General features: G+C 56.0%; 1 protein-coding gene across 38 annotated transcripts in view; it reads right to left on the bottom strand.

Annotated features, from left to right (window-relative positions):
* PHLDB1 (pleckstrin homology like domain family B member 1) overlaps positions 1 to 15,469 on the bottom strand; it is a 48,918-nt gene that overhangs the window by 11,452 nt on the left and 21,997 nt on the right. For 5 of the 38 annotated variants that reach the window (XM_079105225.1, XM_079105236.1, XM_079105232.1 and 2 more), the window contains 15 exons: positions 14,549 to 14,830; positions 13,996 to 14,136; positions 13,777 to 13,914; positions 11,144 to 11,272; positions 10,643 to 10,798; positions 7,453 to 7,563; positions 7,206 to 7,295; positions 6,542 to 6,685; positions 4,799 to 4,966; positions 4,241 to 4,381; positions 2,325 to 2,465; positions 2,094 to 2,196; positions 1,603 to 1,647; positions 655 to 949; positions 485 to 575 (listed from right to left, as the gene is read on the bottom strand). In XM_079105225.1, the coding sequence (XP_078961351.1) occupies positions 485 to 575; positions 655 to 949; positions 1,603 to 1,647; positions 2,094 to 2,196; positions 2,325 to 2,465; positions 4,241 to 4,381; positions 4,799 to 4,966; positions 6,542 to 6,685; positions 7,206 to 7,295; positions 7,453 to 7,563; positions 10,643 to 10,798; positions 11,144 to 11,272; positions 13,777 to 13,914; positions 13,996 to 14,136; positions 14,549 to 14,830 (2,175 nt within the window). The remainder of the gene's footprint in view (positions 1 to 484; positions 576 to 654; positions 950 to 1,602; positions 1,648 to 2,093; positions 2,197 to 2,324; positions 2,466 to 4,240; positions 4,382 to 4,798; positions 4,967 to 6,541; positions 6,686 to 7,205; positions 7,296 to 7,452; positions 7,564 to 10,642; positions 10,799 to 11,143; positions 11,273 to 13,776; positions 13,915 to 13,995; positions 14,137 to 14,548; positions 14,831 to 15,469) is intronic. The other 33 variants (XM_079105235.1, XM_079105240.1, XM_079105249.1 and 30 more) reach the window with 19 other exon arrangements.

The following is a 15,469-nucleotide window of genomic DNA, read 5'->3' as shown; positions in this document are numbered from 1 at the left end:
GGCACAGCCTTCCTCTGCCTATTTATGCCCAGGATAAACCACTAGTCCCTCTTTTCTGAGTCCCAGAAAAGGGGATGTGACTTTCTCAGAGCTCCCCTGCCAACACCTCTGCTCTGGCTTGGACAACTGCCTCCTCTCCCACCCCCAGCCTCAACCCCCAGTTCCTGATTTTCCTAACCATCCCCAAGAGGAACTTCCCATGGTCCCCAAAAAGTCCAGAAGGAAGCTGAAGTTCCCATACAAGAAATGCACAGCTGGGCAGGGTGACTGTGCTGCCTTCCCTGTTCTGAAGAGCTGGGACGACGAAGCCTGGACAAACCTGCCGTGCCCACTGGAGGAAACAGACTTTGAAAACACTCTACCCCAATGGAACACTGGGCAGTTAATGGGGTGGAAGGGCTTGGGACAGAACACAGGTCCTTGGTAGCGGGAGGGCAGCTCTGGGCCCCACTGCCTTTGGCCTCTTGGCCCAAGTGAGCCTCACCCTGGACTCCATGAGCCGGCTCTTCTCTGCGTGAGCTTCTTTCAGCATCTTCTCCATCTCCTCAATCTTGCCCACGTCCAGACCGCTGGCGCTGGGGAGGGAAAGGGAAGAGGGGCTGCACCAATGAGCCCAGGCGGCATGGCGGAGGCAAGGGCCCAGCGCAGAGGTACCTGGACATGTTGTCGGGAGAGCAAGCCGAGTTTCCCCCTGTGGAGATGCTGGTCTCCATGCTGTCTGAGCTCTCCAGACTCAGCGTGTCGTAGGCGTGCTCGCCCTCCTCCCCACGCTCCCGCCCGGCTGGCAGGTGGTGCAGGATGGAGTGGTGCACGAGTGGCGGGTAGCCGGAGGGGCCTGCCTGGAAGGGCGCTGCCCCGTGCAGGGCATCCCACTGGCACTGCGCCTCAGCCGCCGCTTTCTGCTTCAGCTCAGCCAGCCGCCGCCGCTGCTCCTCTATTACCTGCTGCCCTGCAGGAGGGACAGGTGGGAGTCACGGTGGGTTCCCCACCCACCCAGGAGAAGAGACACTGGTATCATCACAAATCATCAAGACAGAGGGAGGAGGCGAGCAGGGACAGGTTGACCCGGGGCAGCCCTTTCCCTGCACCAGCTTCCCTGAGGCCCCCACAGCTCCAGGCCAGCAACCCCGCCAAGGCTTCAGTCGCCTGCACAACTGGCCACAGCGCAGTCTGGCTTCAGCGTTCTTTCTGCATCCTGAGCCCACACAGGCACAAAACCTGTCCAGGTGGTGCCCTGGCAGCACGATGGCCAGCTGGCTCTAGCTCACAACCAAGGCCTGAACGGGTGAGCAGGACACATGCACCCACCCTGCCTGCTGAGGGAGGAAGGAAACGCAGAAGCCTAGGAGCGTCGGGTTGCCAGTGCAGGCCCCTGCCACGCGGAAGCAAGAGCAACGAGAGCAGGACAAAAGGTGCCAGAGACAAGGAGCAGAGCTGAGGGCAGCCCAGGGTGAGCTGGAGGGGCAAGGCCAGCGGGCACCCAGACCAGCTCGGCCTGGGAGCCTGCCTGCAGGCAGCAGGGGCCTGGGCAGGACACATCATGCTGATGCCGGGACAGGGGCTGCCTGGCCAAAGCAATGCCCTCAGTGACCAACGCTCTACCTTTTGGGTCGTCAGTTGGGAGGGGCTCGGCAGGAAGCAACTCGACTGGCGTGGGGAACCCCAGGCAGAGGGTACGGAAGAGAGACACAGGGGATGAGAGGAGAGAGAGGCACAGACATGGCTTTTCAAAACAACCAAAATGCACATAAGCAACGGGGACTCCTGGGTCCCCAGAACCAATGTCTCAGGAATCCATTTCTGGAGTTCATCCAATCCATCCCCCTGCCTCCAGACAGGGCAATGTAGAGACCTACTCAGGTCAACAAACACTTCCCTTATTGGCTGGGCTCTCTGGGAAGAACATGTCACAACCCCCAGACCCTTTGTTCCCTGTTCTGGAATCTTCTTAATATTCAGGAAGCTCTTCTTTAGGTATCTAATCAAATTCCATTCTGCTCTCGCCCAGAACCCAGCGAAGGAAAAACATCCTGTGAAAGGTGGGCATGGGGGGTCCCCCAGGGAGCAGTGGGGCTGGCACTGCAGCCACTCACCCTTCTGCTGCAGAGCCAGTTGGCGCTTGGTCTCAATGTCCTGCAAAGTGGCCGCCAGGTTGCGAGGAAGGCTGCCAGTGCCATTCTGGGTGAGTAGAGCACTCTGCAGAGGGAATGGAGTGCTGTCATCTGGGGCTCAGCACCCCAACCTCACCCCCAAGGCCTGCATGGGTGGTCCTGGCCTCTCCCCAACGCAGCAGTCTCCATTTTCCCACCACCCTGTCCTCAGACCTTTGGAGAAGGGCTACGGCCCAGAGTAGCCACGCTGAGCTGTGAGGATGAGGAGGAAGAGCCAGAAGAGGAGGGGAGGGGGCCACTGCGAGTCCGGGGCAGAGGACTGGTGGCCTCGCCATCCATCTTAGAACGGTAAACCTGGAGGGAAAAGACACTGCTCTGTGACCTCAGGCTCCCCAGCTGGTCATATCCCTTGTAACCTAGGCAGGCTGTGGTCCAAGGTATTGCCTGGCACCAGGTCTGAGACCTTCTGGTTCCAGCTGACAAGAGACTGAGCTTCCTCAGCCAGGCCAGTGGGCAGAGGCTCTCTGCAGCTGCCAAGCCTCCTTCGCAGGCTATTTCTCCCTAGGCCAATCCCTGGCCTCAACCCTGGGTCTGAGAAAGGACCTGTCAATTGACCCATCCAGGAGTTCATGTCAGGCAGGCAGATCTGCACAGGAGACCAACAAGAGGTTTTCTCTAGTCCCAGCTCTGCACTAACAGTCTGTGTGACCTCAAGCCATGACCTCTCGACTTTGGACCTTGGCTTCCTTACCTGCAAAAGGAAGGGGCAGCTCTAGACTAAATAACTGCCAAGCTCCCTTGCAACACTAACACAGAGAATATGATCTTTGGAGTCCAAAGACCTGACTCTCTGTGACTTCCTAGCTATGTGGCCTTGGTGAGAACACTCATCTTTTCCATGCCCCAGTGTTTGATCTGTAAAATGAGAGTTAACATCATCTCAAAGGTGAGAGGTTGGAGTTAACAACACCCCAAAGGCCTGTAGTGATGGTTAAATGAGAATATGGCAAAGTCTCAAGGCAGCTGGGCACAGGACAGGTGCCACAAATGTTCCATGAATCAAACTTCTCCAAAGGAACATGGAGCCAGATGGGTGGCATACGCCTGTAGTCCCAGTGACTCAGGAGACGGAGGCAGGAGGATCACAAGTTCCAGGCCAGCCTCAGCAACTCAGCAAGTCCCTAAGGAGTTAGCAAGACCCTGTCTTAAAATAAAACATAAAAAACGGCGGGGATGTGGCTCAGTGGCTAAGCATCCCTGAGTTCAATCCCCAGGACACAGCTTTAGAGGTGCAGTGCCTTCACTCAAGAATGAATGCTGGCCAGGCATGTGGCACACACCTGTAATCCCAGCAGCTCAGGAGACCGAGGCAGGAGGATGGTGAGTTCAAAGCCACCCTCAGCCATGGGGAGGTGCTAAGCACCTCAGTGAGACCCTGTCTCTAAATAAAATACAAAATACGGCTGGGGATGTGGCTCAGTGGTTGAGTGCCCCGGTACCCCAAAAAAAAAAAAAAAAAAAAAAAAAAAAAAGAGAGAGAGAGAGAGAGAAGGAATGCTGAATGTATGGTAGAATCTCAAGCACTCAGGCAGGGCAGCAAGTGGTGGGGCAGAGCTTAGAGAGGAAACTGCCAAGCACCCCTGCCCCCATGGTCACCAGCTTGCTGTAAATTCAGGAAGGCCCTGCCCTCCCTGGCAACTCCAAGGAAGCTTGGGCATGTGTCTGGGGATGCAACTTCAGAAGGGGATGTCCCCTTCTTTTCTGCCTCCTAGAGTCACCCCTGAGAAACCACGAGAACAAATACTGACTGTTCTCCAAGGACACACTGGTTCTAGTTGCAACAGCTCCAAGAGTGTGTCAGGCCTTCAGACTGGAAGAAAAGCTCTGGGGAGCTTTCCATCCTACCATCCTGTCACCCTAGAACTTAGGAGGCTGATCCTCTAGCTGTCCTAAATGCCAAGATAGCTACCTACAGAGAGACCCTCACTCCTGTCTTGGGGCCCAGAGGCCCTCCTTGCTGTCCTGGGATCACCCACTACCCAGAATGTACTGTATGGCTGAGGGATTATCAGGAGGCACTTGGTGTGGACAAGAGCAAGACTTGGGAGGCTGGATGGCGAAGGGGTTACCTGCAGTTGACGGGAAGCTTTGGCGGGCAGAGGCGGGGGGGAGGAGCGAGGGGAGGCTGCAGTGGGACCAGTCCCCAACCCGGCCATCAGCTCCTGGTACCACTGCTCTAAGTCTACAGCAGGGAGCAGCAGCTTCTCCATCTGAAGGGCAAGGGGAGGGTGGGGACGGAGAGGAAGGGCCAGGAGGAGGGGAAGGACGATGGGAGGAAGAGGGCGAAGGGAGGGGAGGGTTGGCGGGAGGATGAAGGAAGGCCACAATGGAGAGAAATGGACAGGAAGGTGAGGGAAGAAAGGAAGGAAGGTAGGGAGAACGGAGAGCATAAAGAGAAGGAAGAGAAAAACAGTGAGATGACAGTTTGCCCTTAAAGGGGAAAAGAGAAACAGACACAGCTCCCAGAGCACAGAGCCGAGCCTGCCAGCCAGCCAGTCAGCCAGCCTCAGGCCCCGTGCGAGCACTCCCCTCCGGCCAGCCCAGGGCCGGGCTGGCAAACAAGGGTGGCACACACTCAGACAGCCAGACAGCCACGAGGGGGCGGCAAGAACATACAGACCACCGACCTTGGGTGAAGGCGTGATGGAAGCGAAGGAGGAGGGCAGCGCGGGAGGAAGGCAGGAGGCGGGAACCAGGTCCCGGGAGGCAGAGGCCCAGGGAGGCAGGCCCGGCGTGGGGGCTGGGGGTGTGGGTGAGGTGCCCCATAGCACCTTTAGCTGCTCAAGCGTCACGTACTTGGGGAAAGCCAGACGCAGGAGGGAATATAAGAGGTTAATGGGACTGGAACTCTAAAGATGCCCTTCCCACAGGGGAGGGAAAGGGAGGAAGCGCCGAGCAGAGTCCAGCCCAGGACAACTAGAGTCCCTTGGGCATGATGCCTCCCACAGCAGAAGGCCAGCTCCTCTCAGGGCAATCAGGAGCTGAGGACAGTTACCTAGGCTCCGGGGAAGAAGGGGAACCAGTTTTGACCCCACTATGCCAAATGTCCTTCTCCCTCACTGCTGAAGGCAGACCCTGCTGTTCCTCCTCCACCCAGATCCAAGGGGAAATGGAGGGCATCCACAAGGAGGCCCTTGGGCATAGCTGGGCACACTCAGTGGCTGGTACCTCACTGTCAGGCAGGGGCTGTGTGAGCACGCTGGGGGAGGTGGCAGAAGCATAAGAGTCCAAGCGGAAGCACAGCTGGAAAACCTCTGCCAGGCTCACATACTCCTAGGATGCCCGTAGGGGCAGGAGGGAGTGCAGAGAAAAGGTTAACAGGGTTGAACCAGGTCTCCAACACCCATGTTCCATGCCAGGCACAGAGCCATCACTCCATGTCAAAACAAAGCCCAGCGCAGGAGTGGCGTGCTCACTGTGGCCACCAAGGGCGATGAGGGTGAGGAGGCTTGGAAAGGGCTGACTGCTGAGGCTCCTCCTGACCTCCACTGAGGGACCACTCTGGCACTTAGCTGCTGCCCCCAGAAGACCCAAAGCCCATCCCTGAGTTGGCCCTGGGCTTAGGCAGGTGAAGAAGCCCAGGGAAGGCCTTATAAGAGCCCCACTGAGGAGCAGGACCCAGTTCCTAGAAACCCCACTCGTCTCACCACCGGGGCATCCCCAGTGGGACACACACATGCAGCATGGAACACTGGTCACACTACTCCCCAGGGCTCCTCACCCCCACTCACCAGGGCAGAAGTGGAAAAGAGTGAGTTGGGTAAGTGGAGACCCCACTAGGGCCTCAGCAAGGCAACCTCTGAGAAAGAGGCCTTAAGAGCAATTAAAAGTCCTGGCAGGAATATGGGCCACTGCCCAGGGTCAACACTTGCAAAGATGCCAGCACACTTGACTATGAGTTTGGGGACAAAGACTGTCATACTCATCATATAACTTAGAATCTGAGCTTATCTAGGTCCTGAGGGCACAGCAGGCACCCACAATGTATGCTGGATCAAAGCACAGAATCCTCGGCCTGCCCTCTGCAGGGCGCCCACCCAGGATGAGCTCCACAGCCAGACTGTCTGTCCTTTGGGGGTCACAGAAAGGGAAAATGAGCCAGAGGGTCCAGTGTATTGTGAAACCTGATGAGTGGCATGCAGAATACATGCAAATTAATGTGCAGATCAATGTTTTCATTTCGCAAGGGCTGATCAGGCGCTCTGTGATGGAAGGATGGCACACTCACACAAACTCCCACACTCTGCCCAGCCAAAGGATTGTCATCCCACACCCTTCAGCTGGGCCCTGGGGAGGAGCTGTAGGCAGGAGCTCAGTAGGCAGGCAGACAGGCAGCGGGCAAAGCAGAGCAGGCAGTTGGCTGTGATTACCTCTTGTGCTTTGGGGCAGAGTGGAGTGGAAGCAGATGGGGTGAAGGGGACAGAGGAGACCCCGGCCTGAGAAGACCCTGAGAATGGACCCAGAGCCTTGGTCCCCAGCCCCATCTCTGAGGATTCGGAGATGAGCAGCTGAGCCTACAGGGAGGGTACACGGTGAGGGGCTCAGCCGGGTCAGCCCAGCCAGGCCTAAACTGCTTGGAATGAGAAAGGGAGGGAGGGAGAGAGGTCGGGAAACCAGGCCTAGCCTACGTGTGCTTCACACACAGCACGTGCAGACTGGGGAGAGAACTGCTTGAGGGGCTTCAATGCCCACTTCTGAGCTGAGCATCTGTCTCCAGACTGGAGCCCAGGGAGCCCGAGGATCAGTACCTCTCTATCCCTACACTGCCCCCCGAGATAAGTCCACACAGCCTGCACCATTCCAAACCTCTGAGTTGTCCACCTATCCCCTCACACACATTCAGCCCCCAAAATGATGAGATTGGTGGTTCCTGAAAGTAACTGAAAGGCAGCAAGTTGGTGGCCATGGAGGGCCCAATCTCAGACCTCAGGGCACTCCATTCAGGAAGATGCCACTGGGATGAAGGTGGTACATGTTGTTCCTGGCCTCCCAGGACCCCCGTTGGCCAGAAACTGGGGACTGACCCAAAGTTACCTCTTTGAGGGTTGAGGTGGTCTTCGGGAAAGGCCTGCCCCCTGTGAGTGAATGATACCTTCTTTCCAGCACAGTCAGTTTCTCCTTTTCCTGTGAGCCCAAAGTGGCAGAGTTAGAGGAAAGAGGGAGCAAAGGTGATGGAGGGGAACCTGTGACCACGGCTCCATGCTGGCAAAGGTTCAACCCCAGCCCTCTGTGCTCCCTGCACTCACCCTACTCCCATGCCCCACCCAACCCAAGGAGCTACCTTCTGCAGCAGCTGCAGGGACGCATTCTTGTCCCGGGCCAGGCGCTCCGACTCCTGCACGGCCTGGGCCCGAATCTGCCCAGCCTGACTGTCCAGGATGGCCAGGCGCTCCTAAGGAGATGGGGTGGTCAGTCCAGTCCTCAGGAGATGAGGCTATGCCCAAGGTGAGGCATGGCTGTCTCTCTCCTGCCCAGAGACCGCAAGCTCCAGCGAAGGGACTCAACCACCTCTTCCACTTAGCCTTGACTCAACCCAGGAAGACCTGGCTGCGTGGTCAGCTCCTTCCCTCACTCCTGCCTCCCTCAACCAGTGACCCTGTGCCACCAGGCACAATCACTAAAACCCACATTCCCAAATCTCCCATCCCTTACTGCACAGCCAATGGCTCCCAAAGCCTGAGGACACTGAATAGTTCATGGTCCCAGGGTCACTACGCAGCCAGGCCCTCTTACCTCTCAAACTTCTGATCTACTCTTCATTGCCACAAAATGTCTTCCATAAAATGGTCTCTGGCTTTATCTGAGTTTTCTAATCTTTTTTAAAAGAATACATATTACTTAAACAATTTTTTAATTTTTAATCCACAACTTGAGGTCAGACTACTTCTCCTCAAAATCTTAAGAGTATTTCCTCATTACCCACAGGTTAAAACACAAACTTCTTATCTGGCAACGGGTCCCACCCTTTGCAGTTCCCTGCCTGCTTGACCCTCTGTACCCCCAACCTGGCATGCTGTACACTCAGCTGTGCACCTCTGAACTCAGGCCTTCTTTAGTCTAGAGGACTGTCCCAGGTTTGTCCACCCATCCTGAGCCTCCTCATCCTACCAGAACAAATGCTGCCCTCCTCCAGCCTTCCTTGATCATCAATTTCTTTGTTCCCTTCTCTGTGCTCATATGATTCCACATCACTGTCCTTGTCATATTGCTATTTGTGAATATATTTGTCTCTGCCATCACCCATGCTGACTGTAAGATCCAAGGGCAGGACCCATGTCTTTTCCATCTTTTCCACCCCAACAGGGCTTAGCACCATGCCTCACTCAACAATCATGTGCTGAAAGGAAACAAAAAGACACTAGTGAGGGGGAAGCATGAAGGTCAGGGACAATGGGCTGGCTTATTCCCAAGAGGGTTTTCTGGATGAGGTGATCTTAAAGCACTACCTTGGAGAGGAAGGCATGAAGAAGGGAGTTGTCCTTAACCTGGATTCAGCCCAAGACAGCACTGAAGCAAGCCAAGCAGTCCCTCAGAGCAGAACTGCCATTTACCAGGAATGTAGAAGGAGCCCGGAACTCTGCTAAATGTTTTACATTTGTTACCTCATTTTAATCTTATGAGGCAAGTGCTCTTATGCCCATTTCATAAGTGAAAACAGACATACTGGGGAGCTAACATCTTTCAGCTAGTAAGTGCTACGGCTAGAACCAGATCTGTTGGATTCCAAGGCCAGTACTTTCAACCACTCTGAACCAGAGTGGACAGAGGAGCGCAGAGCTCCAGGGCAGACAGAGCCTGGGGTGGGACACCAAGGATGAAGGTTAGGCAAGGCTCACCAGGAGGAGCATGGGGAAGAATGTGACCCCTCAGGGCCTCACCGGTTGAGGGCACCCAGGAGCCACGGTGGGTGTGGAGAGGAGTGAAGCAGAGTTCACTACTGCTGACCCCTCTCAGACTCCCTGAAGCTCAAATTCAACAGGGCTTCAAAGGTACAAGATCAGTTGATCTAAGGCTCTTTCCTCTAGGAGGAAAGAAAAAGAGGCTGAAGAAGTGACAGGGTCTAGGGACCCTGTGGAACACCATAGAAGAAACATGAGCTGTGGGACCAGGTAGGCCTGGGTTCCAACTCTGACTCTGAAGTTCATAGACTGGAGGCTTAGGGCAAACATGGCTTCTGCAGGTCCTAGTTTCCTTGTCTATAAAATGAGATAAGAGCACCTGTGAGACCTAAGGACAACATGAGAGAACCCCAGGAGGCCTCCTGGCAATGCACCTGACACACACCCGTAAGCTTGGAAAACGCCAGTTTTCTTCTTTCCTTGCATCAGTCTTACATTAGAAAGTGGATGCATTTGTAAGGCAGAGCAGCTCAGGGAGGGAAACATGGGCTCTCTGGACTTGTGTGGTCCAACAGCTCCCCTCTTGCCATAAACCAGCAAGCTCCTCAACTTGCCATATGCATGTATGTGGACGCAGGAGCTCAAGGCTCAGCCATGGGTATGTGAACCACTTGGGCCATCTTCCCCATTCCCTCCCCTGACACCGCCTAACACACACCTGCCCCATCATCCTGTCACCATTCGTGCCTGATCTGGCTGAGATCAGGAGCAGATTATCACAGCACTAGTACAGCAGAACCCACCAGAACACAATACTCAATCCCTTGTTTTACAGCTCAGCCATGCAAGAGCTGAACCAGGGATGGAATCCAGAAGATGCCTACCCTAGGGCCCCCAGCTAGCTCTAATATTCAGATCATAGGTCTCTGTATGTGTCCCAGCCTTTCTTGGGCAGGGGCAGGGCTGGGGATGCAGCTCAGTGGTAGAGCGTGTGCTTAGCAATCGCGCACCAGGTGCCCCGGTTCAATGCCCCAAACCAGAATAAACAATAAGGACAGGAGCAAGCTTCTTCCACTTCCATCTGTCTTTGCTTCTTTTTCTTTTCTTTCCTTTTCTTTTTTTTTTTTTTTTTTTGGTGGGGGGGCGGTAGGGTGGGTGAGTACTAGGGATTGAGCCCAGGGGCACTCTGCCACTAAGCTACATTCCCAGCCCTTTCCATTTTTCAATTTTAAGACAGGGTCTCACCAAGTTTCCAAGGCAGGTCTTGAACTTATGATCCTCTTGCCTTGGCTGGATCACAGGCTCATTCCACCATGCCCAGCTCTCCACCTCCATCTTTCAATTCTCTGACCCATCAGTGCCCAGCTCTCAGTGTGAGCCCACTCCACTTTCTACAGGCAGACTGAGGGGAGTCAGTCTTAATTTTAGACGTCCTTTGTTGAGCATTTTCTACCATCATGTACTATTCTGCATCTACAAACTAACTCTCATCGAATCTCGTTATAGTTCTGAAACTACAGACAGGAAACGGAGGCACAAAAATTAAGTCACCAACGACGATTTAAATCCAGGTTACTGGTCTCCAACCGCCCTCCCCGACCGCTGCCGGCAGCAGGAGTGGATGGGGCACACCTTCCTCTTGGCGACACTACGCAGCAGCTCGGCCTTGCTCCGCAGCAGCCCCTGGCCCGCCAACTCGCGCTCCTCCTCCACGCGGCTCTCACGCTCCAGCTGCTGGAACTCCAAGTCTTCAAAGAGCTTTGTCTCGGTCTCCAGGGCTTCAGCCTCCTTCAAAGACAGGTACATTGGGAGTTGGGTTGTGCTCCTAACGCCACTCTGGGCCAAGAAGGCCAGGCCACAGAGGTTTAAGTTTGGGGGGCTGCACCCGGGGAAAATAGGGAAGGCACCTGCCCCCACCCGACTCCCTCTGCTCTGCTTGGCTGTGCGCCTTTCGCGGGCATCACGGCCTGGAGCGCTGATCCCCCCAACCTTGCCGGTCCCCTCCAAGCCACAGCACCGACCCTGGTGTCCGGCAGGTACTGCAGGGGCCAGGCGGTCCCGTCCCACCGCTCTCCTCTCTTCTGTCTGGGCGGTGGCCCGCGGGGGCCGGGGGAGGGGGCTGGTGGAACTGACCCTTCTCAGCTGCTCCTGTAACTGTTCCCGCACTGACTCGGGGCAGTTATCGAGCTGCGTCTGGAGCTCGGCGTAGAGCGCCTGGCGGGCCTCCAGGTGCCTCCGTCCCGCGGCCAGCTCCGCCCTCTCCTGGTCGGCGGGAGGGGAGGGAGGCGGGGCACAGGGGAGAGAGAACACACACTCCTCAACTCCGGCCCGGCGCGGGGAGGGGCGCGGGCGCAGCGCGAGACCGAGCGGGCGAGAAGTCACAGTGAAGGAAGAAGAGGGCAGAAAGGGAAAGTGAACAGGGTGGAGGGAGAGGGAGAGAGGCCAGAAGCAGAGGTGTAAGACAGGGCTCAGTGGCGCGGGGATGGTGTAAGATAGGCAGGGTAGAAATTTTGGTCTCTCGGAGTCCCTTGAACTAGGAATGTCTGAGTAGGTACTAACACAAGGCCTTGTTTCCTCTCCAAACCAGTCAAGGTCAAAGCTGATGCCACCAGGCAAAAGCAGAGTCCCAAGCTCCACCATTGCCAGAAGACCAAAATTTAACCCAGGGAAAAAGAGGAGTGATAAGAGTTAAATCCAGGGGCTGAGGGTCAATGGGGAGGATGTTATAGCCACAGCAATGCAGCAAGGGGACCCCAGCCCAACACCCTGGCTGCCCTCCCCTCCTGCTCCGGGTGGGGGTGGGGTGCCAGCTCTGCAGCCTGAACTTCAGCAGAGATGAGGGTTACAATTAGTTCGGCCTGTTGCCATGGTAACAGGAGCCCCAGGAGTGGGTACAGAGGAGGTGGATGGCTCTGTCTGGGGCGAGATGACACCTCTGAGGGCGGCAAGGGGCGAGGGGAGGAGTTGGTGAGTCACCCCTCAGGAAGGACAGACGCAGGAGAAACTGTGATTACTGATACCAAAGTCAGAGTGGGGCCATGGGCTGAGAGCTGTGAAGGGAAGCCAAATGAACCTTCTCTGCCACCACCATCACGACCACCATCACCACCAGCACCTTCACCGCCACAACCTCAAACAGCTGGGCCCAGAGGGAAGGCAAAGCCCAGGCTCCAAGTTATCTCAAATCAATGAGAAGTGAGGTCAGGCAAGTTCCTTATGAAATGCTGAGCTTCATCACTGGGAATAAGCCCCTCCACTGCACCCCACCGCTCACCCACCCTCACCCCTGCACACCACCTGCCTACCCATCCCCAGAGAGAAGGCCGTGATCAGAACAGCTCCTGCGGTCCAGGCACATCCCCATTTTTGGATGCTGACTTTAAAAGAACCTGGGTTCGAGATGGCCTCCAGGGGCTGGGGGAGGGATGGGAGAGGCTACTCCTTCTTCCCTGATTGGGGTATCTTGATTTGGGAAAACTAGATGGGGAGCCATTGAGTTGGCAGAGAGGCCCTGTCCAACCCCTCCAAGGTCGTGCCCACAACTGGACCTCTTTTACATCTTGGCTCCAGGGGCCAGGTGGTTGAAGGAGCACAGTCTGCCTCCCCCTGCTCTGCAGGAAGCTGCTAACCATCCAGGCCTGTCCAATGCGGGAGGCCATTCAGGCTGAGCAGTTCTTGAGCCAAGCATTCCTGCCCGCCCACCTTTATAGCCCTCCTGCCAATGCCCGTAGAGAAAAGTTTAGCTACTATACCCTCCTGCCACTTCCTCTCTGATCAAAACCTTGGGATCCCACACCAAGAAAAGAAGGAGGCAATATTAGAAGGGAGAGGTCAGGGCACGAAGGCACCCACGGAGTTAGTGCAAAAGCAGGCATGGCTCAGCCCTGCCTGGGTGGCCCAGCAGTTAGGGACATGCGGAGAGCCCAGGACAGTGATTAGATAGGGCGTTAGTGCAGGCCTGGTTGGCAAGCATGGAGTTAACTTGGCACAGAATTTGGGAGTGTGGTTTTGGGGGCCAGAGCCAAAGCTCCAAAAAAAAAAGGTCAAAGAATGTTTAGGATTTTCAAAATTGAGGGCAAGAGGAAGATACTCTCAAAAAATCCAAAGGGGAAATTAAATTCTTGGAAAAATACTGTCAAATCCAGAAATAGATGACCCCTCTCCACTTCAGAGCTTTTGGCACGTTGTTGGGCATCTTGGACATGGCTGGCATGGCCCCTGTGGGATGAAGCGGCCCCTGCAGGCTGGCACGAAATCTGAAAGGGGCAGGGGCAAGAGCTGGGACCATCTGGGATAGGAGGCTGCAAATTCTGAAGACTTGGGAAGCAGAGGCCTGTGGGCCATCTCCCAAAGACCACAACCTAAGCACCTGATGCATGCTCGAAGGAAGTGTCTTCCAGGCGGCGGGACCCAAACTTGAATCACCCCCAGCACCGGTCCCTACAGCTGTACTCACTGCCCAAGAAGGGGCCTTGGCACTTCCTAAAAAGGCCATGAAAGGCCCAGAATGGCAGGAACCCAGACACCCAGAGGTAGCACAGAGACCCAGACAGATGAGATCACAGACACCAGCCCAGGCCCAGGCAGCACCCTTCAAGCTGGTACCTTCCAGAGAGGACAAGGCCCCTGGCCCTGGAGAGCCACAGAAACCGCCTGCTATGCAGGGTGGATGATGAAGTGAGGGGTTCAGGGCCCCAGGGAAGGCAATGCTCCTTCTCTCCTGGGCTACTGGTACCCAGCACCAAGCTGGGCCAGGTGTGGATTACCTTGTCTCTCTCCTTCTGGATGCCAGTCTCCAAGGCCACCAGCTTCTCCTGCAGCTGGTCCACCGCCTTTTGCTCCTTCTGCAGCAGTGCCCGCTCTGCTTCCCTCTCCCCCTGCAGCAGTGCCCTCTCCATTTCAGCCTGGAGGCAGACACCAATGTCCCCATTAAGACAGTGAGCTCAGGCCCCTGTAAGGCACCTGCCCCTTCCCAGCCAGCTCACCTCTCTGGCTGCTTCTTGTAGCTGCTGCTCCAGCTCCTTCACACGGACCTTGAGCTGCTCCACGCGCCCCAACACCTGAGACCGCTCCTCTTCCAGGGCGAGCAACTCTCCCTGGAGCTTGGTGCTAGGTGCATCTTCATGCTGGAGGGGAGAGCAGCCATCAGCCAAAGACGCCTAGCACCTTCCAAGATCAGACTAAGAGACCAAACCGCATATTCTTCAGGGCACTTAGAAGGAGCAGCTGGACTGAGACGGGAGGCTACCCGCCTCCCTGCCAGGGGAGCCATAAAGGCTCAGCTACAGAGAATAAAGATTTACCAGAGTGCCAGGCCTGGGTGGGGCCCCAAGGAAAGGCAGGTGATAAAGCATATTAATGGCCTGAGGAAGTCAATGCCACCTCCCTGCTTTTCCTTGCCTCCTCATTTCTACACCTCTGGTCTCTGGTCTCTTCTCCAGCACAAGCCTTTCATTCTTCCCTTCCCACTCACCACACCAGTCTCCCTCCAGTGCCTGGCCCTGCCCCTCACCAGCCCAGTCCCTCAGCCCACCCCACCTCCTGCTGGGTGCTCTCTGTGCTGCTGCACTCCTCCTTGAGATTTTCTTCATCTGAGCGCTCCACACTCTCCCACAGGCGTTGGGCAGCACCTCCAGGCTCCTCGCTGCTCCGTCCAGAGGCCACAATGGCCCCTGCAAAGCCTCTCGAGGGCCTCCGACCTGCCAATGCCAAAGCTGCAGTGGCTTCCCCAATGCTGGGCAGCTCCCCAGCCTCTGGTCCCCCATCAGCCCGGCTGTACTCAGCACACAGGTTCAGGATGGTCTCCAAGCGCTGGCGCTCCTGGGGAGAATAGAAAGAACAGGGCATGATGGGGACAGGCTGAGCTCTGCAGGGGAGGGAGAGCTGGAACACTAGGGGCTTGGGACTCAGCGTCAAGTCAGGAGAGCACCAACCCCAGAGCTGTGGGAGACCAAGGCAAGATGAGTACCCCAGAAGTGGGCATAAGAAACCAGCCTGTGTGTCACCTGTCCATGTGGCCAGCCCCTCCCATCTTCCTGTTTCCTCTCCCTTCTCATTCTGTCCCAGGATGGGGCTTCTATATGGTCACAAGGACACACCTGAACATACACAGAGACACATGGATAGGCAGACAGAAGATCATGATGAGACACATGTCAATTCAGGTGCTCATGCTGACACAGGTACACATACATATATAGGCACAGGGCACAATGACACACAGGGACTCCCATATAGGCAGGTGCAGACACAACGTGTAAACTGGCCCTGCATTAACAGGCAGGTACACACAAAGACACCAGCCCCAACATGCACAAATGCATACTCAGGCAGATAAACACAGTCCACATATAGCTGGGTGGGCACCGAGGCAGGCAGACAGGCTGGGGAGCAGACCCATGGGCCCATGGGGACTTAAGGCTCAGTCCAGACACACATGGAAAAGAGGCGGACCTGAGA

Source organism: Sciurus vulgaris (genome assembly GCF_902686455.1).
Source record: "Sciurus vulgaris genome assembly, chromosome: 11".
Taxonomy (NCBI): domain Eukaryota; kingdom Metazoa; phylum Chordata; class Mammalia; order Rodentia; family Sciuridae; genus Sciurus; species Sciurus vulgaris.
The sequence above is the reverse complement of the archived record's forward strand: the minus strand, read 5'-3'. Positions and strand labels throughout refer to the sequence as shown.